The following is a 13,363-nucleotide window of genomic DNA, read 5'->3' as shown; positions in this document are numbered from 1 at the left end:
GGTCTAGCTGGTTAACACATTGCGTGCGGATGTCTGATCCTAAGACTTATACTCTGAACGGATATAAAAAACTCATATTAAAAATGTGTATAATCAATGGCATACATGCCCTCCATCCGCACATTGGTGAAGGCATCATGTGGCTCACATGTATGCCATCCACACAGAATGTGTTAAGGTGGTGAAAAATGCAAACAACGATATTCCAAAAATAAAAATACTGGGTTCTTCTACATCAAAAAGTAGTTAGCCAAAAAAATTTTTAGACCTCACCCATAACCTCCCAAAAAACTAAAACATGTTTTTGCTTTGGGTTGATTGGGTTCTAATCATCGTAGAAACTTCTTTATTCTTTCATTTTGTAGGTTTTTTTATTCTATACAACATATTTTTTTTTCAAAATTATTGGCGCAAAATTCAATTTTTTTTGGTGTTTAAAATTTTCAAAAGTAAAAAAAATGAATTTTGGGCCAAAATTTTGAAAAAATTATATAAAACAAAAAAAAAACAAAAAATGAAAGAAGAAAGAAATTTCTAAGATGATTAGAACCCAAGAAATCGCCAAAAATCAAAAAAACACTTTAATTTTTTTGCGGGGTTATGGATGGGGCTAGGGGTCTAAAAATTTTTTTGGTCAAATACTTTTTGATTTAGAACAACCCAGTATTTTTGGAATATCGCTGGGGGCAGTTTCCACTATATTAACCAGCTAGACTCTTTGTCCAATGTTTTTTATTGAATAGGTATTGGTAATATAATCAAACAAAATTTATAATTCAGTTATAGTACTACTAGTCTAGGCGCCAGAGGGGTCACCGTGTCCTTTTCAATTCTGATGGACAAACTCAACGGTTTCTTATGGATTTTTGGCTGCTGATTACGAATTTCGAGGGTGGATTTCGATCCGAGTGGTAAAAAAAATGTTATAAACAATTTAATTGTTTATAAGGCTCTGGCTCATAAACTAGAAGAGATAAAAAAGAATGTTTCAAATAAAATTTGTTAGTTGATAAAAAACGAAGAAAAAATCGTTTACTAAACGTAAATCCAACAATTAGAGCTCAAGATATTGTAAAATTAGTGCACAATGCAAATTGCAAATGACAAAATAAATATTTTTCGAAGCTTTATCAATCCTATCTCGGCTTCTACGCATGCAAATAAGCCTTAGAAGGTCTCATTTTTAAGCTTCAATAATAGGCTTCCAAACAGAGTTTCCTAAATTACGTGATCTTCATCTGTTTTAAAGTTATACCCGTTTGAAGTTATAATTTTCTTAAAAAAATTGTACATTAATTTGTTTATAAGGGTTTCAAACAAATTTGAGCTGTAAACATTTATACTTTAATTAACAATAATGATAGAAGAACTCAAAAGGAATAATTTGAGCTTAAGAAAATGTTCGTAAGTTTATTTTTGGTCAAGATATTGATATTTTAATGGCGTCAAGCAGTCAAGTATTTTTCGACGCTTTATCGATCGTAACTCAGCTTCTACGCATGCAAATGAGCCAATATGTGATATCCATATAAAAATGGATCGAGTTATTTTGCAGCATCATCATTGCACATAAAACGAGCATTTATGTTGTGGCGGCATACACACAATAGGGAACTTGCATAAATTTTTAAATTCGAAAAAGATGTTATAAATCACAACACAACATAATTTAAAACATGTATCAAAGATAAAAAAGTTTTGTTTGTCTTTCGTTTGGCCCCTAAAGACGATTAAAAATTCAAATTAAAACAGGTGGTCCCAAACGCGTCGTGACGTCACTTGGTTTTACATTTACATTTTTCCAATAAAGTAAACAGAATTTTAAATTAGACGTTATAAACGTCAGTAGAAAATACATTTATGTGACGTTACAAGTGTTTTTGATCGTTTGAACTATTCATAGAAAAATTCGTACTTTTACAAAATGGTTTTATTTTCAATAGTAAACCTTCGCTCCTTTCCTTCAAAAGCAGTATAAAACTATAATTTTAACAAACTGGTATATATTATTACAATGACATACGATAAATGTCATTAGAATATAAATATTTTTGACTTATTCCACGACGATGAGCTTGCCAAATACCCAAGTAGGTGGAGGCCAATAAACTAAAGAAGGAGAAGAAGAATATACCTAAATATAACGTTGTGTCTAGGTATACGTTACCGTGTACGCAAATAAAAAAGTTAGAGTGTCAGTGATTTCTTATTTTTTATTTGTTTAGTGTTTGTTTTTAAATTAACTACGGAGTGTGGACAATTATTTAGTTCTTTTAATGAGTTTAAGAACATTTTAAAACAGTAAGAAAAAGATAAGAGACTATAAATTAATATGTATTTTTTTTTAGTTATAAATGAAATAGTATGTATTACCGTAAAAGATTAAAATAAAAATAAGACCTAAAGCTTTCACAATAATAATTAACTTGTTCTGAAGCTATTATCCTTGTGGCATTTTTGTAATCAACTATTCTAAATGGGAACTAAGCCACAATTTAACCAAAAAATGATTTTATTAACGTTTCGACGTCTAAATCGGACATCGTTGTCAAAATACAAAATATTATTAAATTAAACAAAAATGGTGTAGCTTAGTAAAAAAATTTTTCTAATAATTTATTTAATCTGACTAATTTTTGTATTTTGACAATGACATCCGATTTGGACGTCGAAACGTTAATAAAATCATTTTTTTAGTTAAATTGTGGCTTATTTCCTATTTAGAATAGTTGATTACAATAATTAACTTACGTATAAAAATTATTTTAACAATATTTTTTATGTGTTATGTCAACTAAATACATATATTTATTTTGCTAACCTAAATATATACTTTAAGATATACATTGATTTATTACAATTAAGTTTGAAACATCTGAATAGTTCTGCTTCCCTTCCTTTAACAAATATGTTTCTATCAAACACACGCTAAACATATCAAAATAGCATGTACCAAAATATACAGTCACTGCGCACGCTAAATAATAACGTTACTGGCTTGATGAAGTTTAATTCGCGCGTACATACCTAACTTTTTTATTTGCGTACACGTTAGCGTGTACCTAGACACAGCGAAATATAACCATAATAATAACTAATGTAAAACTATGTGACGTCACGGGTCGTTTGAACTATTTTATACCGCTGAAGACTTTAAATACGTATTTCTAAGTTATTACGAGTTTTTGAAGCGTGAAATTTTGGAAATCTCATTTTTAAACAAAATTGAACATTATTATGTAATAAAAAAAAATTGTGCAAGTTCCCTATTGACGTGCCTTGATGATGCTGCAAAAGAACTAGATCCACTTTATATGGATACTATCCACTATCCACTAGATACAATATCCACTAGATACAAGAACAGACTTAGTACCACCATGTAACTGTAAAAATTGCTCTAAGAACTTATGCAGATGTCAAAAAGCTGAGAATCCCTGTATATCTCGATTCAGATGCATGAAACAAAAAGTTTGTAAAAATAGTATTAATAAATAATATCAACTTACTTTTTAGTTCTATTTCTGAAATATTAGTTTTTAATGTTTTTTTTTTCTCATTTACTACAAAAAATAGAAGACAAAGTAAATATAATGAAAGGTAATACGAGGTACAGTATGATGATTGAATTATAAGAATTATATGATAAAATTTTATTAGGATCTTCAAAAATGAAAAATGAAGATAAAGTATATATACATAGAAATTATAATTTGCATCGAGAAGTTAGCGCGTGAACCTTTACGCGGTGAGCCGATCTTGCGCCTCAGAGCGCTCTATTAAAATATCGATATCTTGGCCAAAAATACACTTACAAACATTTTCGTAAGCTCAAAATGTTCCTTTTGAGTTCTTATATCATTATTGTTAATTAAAGTATAAAGTTTTATGGCTTAAATTTGCTTGAAACCCTTATAAACAAATTAATGTACCATTTTTTTAAGAAAATTATAACTTCAAACGGGTATAACTTTAAAACAAGTGAAGATGAAGTAATTTAGCAAACTCTGTTTGGAAGTCTATTAATGAAGCTTAAAAATGAGACCTTCTAAGGCTCATTTGCATGCGTAGAAGCCGAGATATGATCGATAAAGCTTCGAAAAATATTTATTTTGCAATTTGCATTGTGCACTAATTTTACAATATCTTGAGTTCTAATTGTTGGATTTACGTTTAGTAAACGTTTTTTTCTTCGTTTTTTATCAAAGAACAAATTTTATTTGAAACATTCTTTTTTATCTCTTTTAGTTTATGAGCCAGAGCCTTATAAACAATTTATAAATAATTAAATTGTTTATAACAATTTTTTGACCACTAGGATCGAAATCCATCCTCGAAATTGGTAATCAGCAGCCAAAAATGCATAAGAAACCGTTGAGTTTGTCCATCAGAATTGAAAAGGACACGGTGACCCCTATTTGGCGCCTAGACTATACAGCCTAAAAAAATTCCTTCAATTTTTCTTTAAAGGACATCGCACACATCTTATGGAAAATATAATGTCACTCAAATTCAATAAAATTTATATGAATATATTCGTTTCAATTTAACGATCAATTCTTATCATTGCGCGAACTCTTAATTATGATTAATTACGGCGCAAATTGCAATTAAAGTTTATCGAAATCACATTTTTGGGGTCTATAAACGTGTCAGTTATAATCACTATTGCTCTGGGTGCTATTCAAAACAGCTTAAACCCCGCTGGGCCTAAGCGGATTAGTGAAACTATTATAATAAGATGCTTAAGAGCTCGAGAAGATTTATGAACTAACTATAATTTGGGTATTTTAAAATATTTTTTCTCTCTCTAACTTATGTACCTACCCATTTGATTTCAGATTGATTTATATCAATTTCTGCTCTTATTATTGAAAATTAAGAGTTGGCGCAATGATAAGAATTGATCGTTAAATTGAAACGAATATATTCATATAAATTTTATTGAATTTGAGTGACATTATATTTTCCATAAGATGTGTGCGATGTCCTTTAAATAAATTTTAATGTTTGAAAAAAATTTTTTGGTGATCTGTAAATACAATGCTCGCCTGTAATGGGTTAATATTCATCACAATACACATGGATTTTACTTTAAACAATATTGTTATAAAAGTAAAAGCCTACCCTCCTTGATAATGGCTATAATGTTACATTTTGACATAAATAAATAATAATAATTCCATTTACTAAAACAATTCGTTTTTATGTCAAAACATATTTCTCCAAATATGTATATTAAAAAATAAATAATATAAAAAAGAAAAATATCTTAAATAAGAATAAATAAAATATATGTAAAGTAAACAATAAGAAAATATTTTTATTTATTTATTTATTTTATTACAATTTAATTTACAATCTGCTTCATTTGAAAATGCTAAGTAAATAGTTTGAATGTTTACACATAAGAAAAGCTGTTCTCTAAAAACACTGCTCTTATACACATTACATTAGTTTACTTACACAGTTAATTTATTTAAGTCTCTTCTTTATATTTTATTCAGCCATCTTGCGGATTTAGGTGGACATTTAGAAGTCTTGATTCTTTATTTGGGTGATCTCTCAGTCGTTCAAGGTAATTTCTTGATATATTCGTATCTTGGAAACGAAGCATTTGCGGACATTTTTTTGTTTATAAAGCAAACAGTCATTATTTTGCCATGCAGAATTTCTCCTTAAAGTTTGTCGCACTTATTTAGAAACACCCTGTATTGATGAAAAACATGGTTAGTTGTTAAAGTACCTAACTTTTTTATTATCCAACATAAGCGAATGAATAAAAAAACATCATGGTAAGAAAACCTGAGGTTATAGTTGGGTTTTAATTTCAGTATTTTATAAATGCTACAATATTCCACAGGGTGTGGTGAACTTTGAGAAAAAACACAGTTTGATTGGTACACCCGGTATACAATGACAATTTACATGTCTAGCAACAATATTATTACAGCGATATTGTTAAAGAATAAGGCTATATTAAAAAAATCACTTAAATTGGACAACAGGTTTAGGAAATTCGAAACATCAAAAGTGACCCATTTTCTCTGACATGCAGTGTATTTGTTTCTTGCCATTTTAGCTTGTAGTTTGTATTTTTCTCAAAGCCTTTGTTTGTACTGGGCCTGATGATGAGACAAATAATGTAAGCCTCGAAACAGGTAGCCCCCCTTTTTAACATCAATAAAACAAACTAAAGATTGCTAGTATTGACTTCATTTATAACCAATAGTAATAATTGAAGACCTAAGTGGAAGAAGGACTACAAAGCCTACCTTTTGAGATATTTAGTGTAGGAAACAAAGGTTGAACCTTGCAAAATGGTAAAAGTCCGGTTTTATTTTTTTTTCTGGTATACTAAGGGGTGCTTATTATAAGACTAACTTTTTCTGAAAAAATTTCGCCCCGGAACCCCCCTTTTCACCCCCTTTAAATGGGGTAATTTGTGGTTTTTGCGGAACGTAGCCCTTCCTGTACCTTTTACAAAAAATTTCTTTTATAGAAATATGGAGAGGACTATATTTTCTACGATTTATTTCTTGACAGCATCAGTCTATCATCCACCGTTTAGCGGGGGTGGCGCCCCACAATTATTCAAAAATAATTGATTGCTTTTTTGGTAGAGAGAAATTTGTATAATGCACCCCCATTTTTTCCCCGGAAATACCCCAAAAAAAAGAAGAATTAATAAATCTTGGAATCCTTCACACACAATGCCCTTTCTTAATATGCTTCATATATAATTTTGTGCACGTTATTATTACCCATGCATGGACACCAAAAGCGATTTCCTAGTGCAACCCCTGTAGCCAAAAAAAAATAAATAAAATGGAAGGTTGAATTTTTTTTTTGTTTTTTGCTTTTTGATCAATATGGGCACATGCTTCATCAATAGTGCGTTTCAAAAATATATATGGTTATTGCAACATCCCCGCGGAAACCACCCCTATCCTTGAAAATATACTGCAGAAACTACCCCTATCCCTTGGCGACCATTACGATTTTCTCATTACCTATGCATTCTTTTTAAACAAAACTTATACAATGTTAAAGACCACTATTTACTCTAAAAATTAGGTCCTATTCATTTTTTTCGTATAAGCAACCGTTACGGCACAGTGGCGCCGTAAACCTAATATATATTTTGGCGGGCTCCAGTTTTTGTTTTTTTTTCATCTGTTCGTTTTATTGATAAAGTACTTATGTAAAATAAAACAACACAGTGTAACGTACAAATTATGACTTATGCACATTTTACAATCTTTGCGCCCCAAAGCCACAGTGGTGGCCCCAAAATCAATTTTTGCATATTTTCGCCAACTACACGCATTTTATTGCATTAATGCTACCTTAATAGCACAATATTTACCCTTAGGTGGTCGCTAAAGCATAAAAAGTTATTCTTATAAAAATTATATTAATATAATATAATATTTCTATAAAAATAAATGAATATTTTTATAATCTTTAAATATAATACTTTCACTTGGTTTGAGAGGGGTGGGGGTGATTGCCCCATCACCCCTCCCTGGATCCGCCGCTATTAAGGTAGCATTAATGCAATAAAATGCGTGTACGTGGCGAAAATATGCAAAAATTGATTTTGGGCCACCACTGTGGCTTTGGGGAGCAAAGAATGTAAAATGTGCATAGGTCATAATTTGTAGGTTACATTGTGTTGTTTTATTTTACATAAGTACTTTATCAATAAAACGAACACATGACGAAAAAAAAACAAAAACTGGAGCCCGCCAAAGCATATATGAGGTTTACGGCGCCACTGTGCCGTAACGGTTGCTTATACGAAAAAAATGAATAGGACCTAATTTTTAGAGTAAATAGTGGTCTTTAACCTTGTATAAGTTTTGTTTAAAAAGAATGCATAGGTAATGAGAAAATCGTAAAAACATCCTCGCCAAGGGATAGGGGTAGTTTCTGCAGTATATTTTCAAGGATAGAGGTGGTTTCCGCAGGGATGTTGCAATAACCATATATATTTTTGAAAATCACTATTGATGAAGCATATGCCCATATGGATAAAAAAGCAAAAAACAAAAAAACATTTTCAATCCCCAATTTTATTTTTTTTTGCTACAGGGGTTGCACTAGGAAATTTCTTTTGGTGTCCATGCATGGGTAATAATAACGTGCACAAAATGATATATGAAGCATATTAATAAAGGGCATTGTGTGTGAAGGATTCCAAGAAAATCACTTTATTTATTCATTTTTCTTTTTTTTGGGGTGGTTCCGGGAAAAACATGCATTATACAAATTTGTAAATAGCACCAGTACATGGGTAATCGCTGAAAGTCTTTTTACTCTAGCATAAACGGTTCAGATGGTATAAAAAGGGGTTCTTTAAAATGTAACACCCTGTAATTAAAAATAGGGCAATTACCCTTAAGTAAAACCTATACCAAAAAATCAGTCACTTATTTGTGAATAATTGCCGCAGGATTTCTTATTAATTTCCGTTACTGTTAGGGAAAAATATATATTTTTTAAAAACATCTTTTTTAAAAACTTGTCAACTTTGGGGCGCCACCTCCGCTGAACGGTGAATGATAGACATGATGCTGTCGGGAAATAAATCGTATAGTCCTTTTCAAATTTTCTATAAAAAATTTTTTTTGTAAAAGGTTCATGAAGGGCTACGTTTCGCAAAAACCACAAATTACCACCTTTAAAGGGGTGAAAAAGGGGGTTCCGGGGAGAAGTTTTTTCAGAAAAAGTTAGTCTTATAATAAGCACCCCTTGATATAACAGAAAAAAAAAATAAAACCGGACTTGTATCCATTTTGCAAGCTTCAACCTCTGTTTCCTACACTATATGGGCAGTTAAAGTTTTTATTCCTCTCTACTTTTATTATGAAAATATTGTTTGTGTTGTTTGGCTTTATTTATATTACTATAAGCAGTCCTTTATATAATGTTTATAATTTGTTTTTATTTTTAGTATTTTTTCTAAAAATAAATAAAAACTGTACATACCGCCTTCTTCCATTAATTTTAGTTTGTATAGCTATCCTTGATCTGAATGGATGAAGGGGGTATGTTGCATGAAATAATACTCTATAATTAGTTTTACAGAAATTTATGTAATTGAACACAAAATAATCTTCTTCATGTGCCATGCTCGATTATTGAGCGTTGGCTATCAAATTAGCTTTAGTAATTTTTGTTGATTGCAGTTAGGAAAGGAGATGAAGAGGATCTGTTAAACCATTCTCACAGGTTATAAGGACGGTCTTCTTCGACCTGGCCCTTCTTCTGTCTACTTTACCTTGTATTATTAAATGGAATATATTTTATACGGAGTGAGTTTTATGTAAGGAAAGCCTCAATTATTTTGGAAGCGGCTTGCACGATTTTTTATGGTTTTTGATGATTAAGGGTTTTCTAATGCGGACGATATTATAGCATTATAGTGGAAATTACATTGTTGTCAGGTCTTCCGTTTTTCTGGAAATCTAATGAACTTTCTTATTTCAAATAGAACACCCTGTATATTTTTTGCGTTTTGAAAGTCCTTAAGAGATTCTGATTATTTTTTGTGTTATATTCCCTATACCTAAATGTCATAATTTCGGAGTTATTGCTACATTTATTAAAAAAAAAATGTAAACAAATTATAAAAATCAATTTTTTCGGCCCCCGGTTAGACATATTTTAGGTTCTTTTAATCATTGGAAACAAAAAAGGACTTTTGTAATTTTTCTCTAAAGTTAATCGTTTTTGAGTTATTAAACAATTTAAACCAGCAAAAAAAAATGAAAAATGTTTCATACCTCCTTCTTCCATTCAAGAATCTTTTTACATGTTACATACCACCTTCATCCACTAGAATATCTTATTAACTTATTAAGCTGTATATAATACGTAAATGAAGCTGTATGTAATACAGTATAAGTGGCATATTTATGATAGACCACCTTCGTTCACTAAGAAACTCAAAATTGTAGAAAATGTGACATACCCCCTTCTTCCACTTAGGTCTTCAATTGAAGACCTGCCCGGAAAAACGTTGCGAACGCCAAAATGAAATTTGTTACATCATAACAAAAAACTGTTTTAATAATATTACTCACCAAATTTTGTGAATTTAAATGTTGCTTATTTGTATTACTTGACTACATATGTATTAATGAATTGAAATTAATGCTAATAGCGTCACTAATTTGCTTAACGCATAAAGAACGTTGCTCCACTAAGAGATCACTTTATAAAAATTTGTCGCTTACAACGTTTTTCCGGGCCGGTCTTCAATTACATATTAAACTAAAAATTTAATCAAGTATTTTGACTAAGCAATATTTTGTGTGTAAAAATGCATAAATTATTATTTTCTCTACTTTTTCAGCCACAAGATGGCGGTTAAGCAGAAAGTGGTAGAGTGTGCCACACCCACAAAGGAGGCAAGATTACAAATAATACTTCGGGCACTACAAGGACTTTCAGCAAATGATGGACTTCAAGATAAGTTTTGTGCACAAGTAGTAAGGAGCTTAGGCACTGTTCCCATCCCATCAGATCCTGGTAGTTATATGAAATTTGTTGAAGATATCAAAAAAGTACAAAACATCCTGTCGAAAGAGTGTTCAGAACACGTATTCATTGCTTTAAAAGCACTACTTGATGAAATTTCAAATCCAGATCCACAAAAGCAATTATCTCCCGCTATGTCTATAGTACTTCAACTAATAGATGAGGCAACTATACCTAATGCTGTAAAGTACATATTAAACTGTGGCTATCCAGAACAACATCTTGAAAAAGCTTTCTTCACCTTGTCCATCTGGTTGACGCAATGTTTTTGGGTAGAAAATTTAGGCCCTCTTGTTCTTGCTTTCATGAAGGGACTAGAAGCAGAGCACCACTATGAAATTCTAATTGAAGTTACTCTGGTGACTATAGAACCTCTTTTTAAATTAGTCATGTTTCCCAAGATCAGAAAGAGTGTGGGGCCGGTTGTTCTTTACATGTTATCCAGAAACCAGCACAACAATCCACAAATATTTCATAAGACTATACCATTGGCTAAAACCGTTTGTGACAAGTTAGACAAAGAAAGAAGTGATTCCAGTTTAAGGTTTCTTCAAGAAATTGTTCAGTTATTCATAGCGTTAATGGAAGCATTTCCAGGATATCCAGAACTGTACCAACCTTTAAATGAAGTCATACAGCCCTTCTGTATATCTACAGACTACAAACCACCTCTACACTATAAATCTTGGACTGCTGGGATAGTGTCACCTACGGTAGATAAATTTGTAGTGGAAAAAGTAGGATTAAATAATCTAGGAAACACATGCTACATGAACAGTGTACTACAGGCTCTGTTTATAACGAAAACATTTAGGAATGAAGTACTACTTAACAATAAAGCTATTTCACAGTTATTTTCAAAGTTACAAACCTTGTTTGTGCTCTTGCAATTTTCTAAAAGAAATTCCCTCTCTCCAAATGATATTTTACACTTGTCGCGGCCGCCGGGATTTTTACTAGGACACCAGCATGATAGTTCAGAGTTTTTAGGATATTTATTGGATACACTTCATGAGCAAGAAAAGAACTTCACAAATTCTCTTGAAAACAACTCTGCAGGTATGTATCTATATTTTATATCTCAATTTGGGCTAGTACCAAAATGTCTGTTTTTAATGGCGTTATTTACATTTTATTAATTATACATATAAAATTGCCCAATATATCTAAAAGAGATAATTATACAGTAAGCGCCACCCTACTAGATACATAGGAACATTGAGCTATTACAATCCTGGATCCTTCACTGTTGCAATGTTTATTTTTATGTCTAGTGACGTTTAGAACGTCAGAAAATGTATAGAAACTGAATATTAACATAGAAAGTTGACAAAGAATATTGATACAGCTGATCTAATTTTGACGTTTATAGTTGTCATTTTGTTGAAAGTTGTAAAAGTTTTTAGTATTGTAATATTCTTGGTATTTGAATAAAGTTATTTTAAAGCAGAGTAATAATACTATTAATTAATGTATTGTTTGTATGGAAAAACAATTATTTTGAATAGTTTCTTGACAGTAACATGACAGGGATGAAAGTCACATCTGAGAACGGACCGGATTAGCCCATAAGCATAGCAATTAGGTACCTACCCATGCAGTGGCGTGCGGTGACATTTTCGGTAGGGGAAGCGATTCAATAAGAGTATAAAATTATTTTTTTACGGGGGTCGAGATCAAAATATATACTATGTGATAAGTATATACATATGTACCTACTTAATAGGTAAATAGTTGGTATATATAATATACGTAATATTATACTACTTGTTAACTTTATGGTTTAAAAACAAAAACTATAAAAAATTACCTGTGAAACGAAGTAAGCAATCAAGCAATAGTGTTTAACCCAGGCTGAGAGACTTGCACGCACCTTGAGAAAGACATTCGGGTGATACAATTCATTGTGGAGAGGAGGATTTACTCCTAGAAGCGGCCGTCACTCCACCCCGCCCCAATGCTTCACACTATCTACTCCCCCCCCCCCTGATAGCACTCTGATGCGCTATAGGGGCTCTCTAAAACTTAACGTCTTTAATATTATCCATGCCTAGATAAAACCAAATTAAGTCTGTGTGCTAATCAGTGAACAAAAATTGCATGTTTAAACTGTTCCTTTACTTTAGCTTGAAGACCTGCTAACTGACCAGCCATTACTGCAGCACCATCATAGCTCTGAACGACAAGCTTGGAATTACATTCTAGCTTAGAAATAGTATCACACACAATTTGAAACATAGCCTCTGCAGTCCGATCGCCAGTTATGTTCACGAATTCTAAAAATCTCTCTTGAGGAATGCCATCAGCCACATATCGCACAACAATGGATAACTGACAAAAATTGGTTACATCTGTTGTTTCATCAAGTGCAATTGAAACAAATGGAGCTTTTTTATCTCATTTTTAATATGATCCATTACAACGTCAGCCGTACATTTAATTAAGTCGTTTTGGATTCTGTTTGAGGTACCTCGGAAAACTGTGGAATTAATAAATAGTTATTTTCCTAACTAGTGCGGAAAGTAATACTTTCACGCAAGAGACTGCCGTTGACCCGAACGACGCGATAGCAGAGTTCGGGCAATCAGTCGAGTGCGGGGAAGACACTTTCCGCATGAGTTAGGAACAATATTTTTTCTAGGGCCGTACGTTTGGAAAAAAGCCACAAAAAGTAGAGTTATATCAATTTTTATTTGTCCAAACAATTTAAATGATTGTCCAAACTATGTTCAATGCGATATGCCCCGAATGTTTTTCTTTAATTGTAGCACTTAAATGGCACTTACTATTTACATGTCGCTTTACACTTTTGTGA

The 13,363-nt window shown here is 31.7% G+C and overlaps 1 protein-coding gene across 3 annotated transcripts in view; it reads left to right on the top strand.

Moving 5' to 3' along the window:
* The window catches only part of LOC126889379 (ubiquitin carboxyl-terminal hydrolase 38), a 32,938-nt gene that overhangs the window by 5,110 nt on the left and 14,465 nt on the right, over window positions 1–13,363 (top strand). For all 3 annotated transcript variants that reach the window (XM_050657635.1, XM_050657637.1, XM_050657634.1), the window contains one exon: window positions 10,364–11,607. In XM_050657635.1, coding sequence (XP_050513592.1) covers window positions 10,371–11,607 — 1,237 coding nt within the window. In that variant the 5' untranslated portion in view covers window positions 10,364–10,370. The remainder of the gene's footprint in view (window positions 1–10,363; window positions 11,608–13,363) is intronic.

This window comes from Diabrotica virgifera, chromosome 8, assembly GCF_917563875.1.
Source record: "Diabrotica virgifera virgifera chromosome 8, PGI_DIABVI_V3a".
Taxonomy (NCBI): Eukaryota; Metazoa; Arthropoda; class Insecta; order Coleoptera; family Chrysomelidae; genus Diabrotica; species Diabrotica virgifera.
Note: the sequence above shows the minus strand (reverse complement) of the source record. Positions and strands in the feature narration are given on the sequence as shown.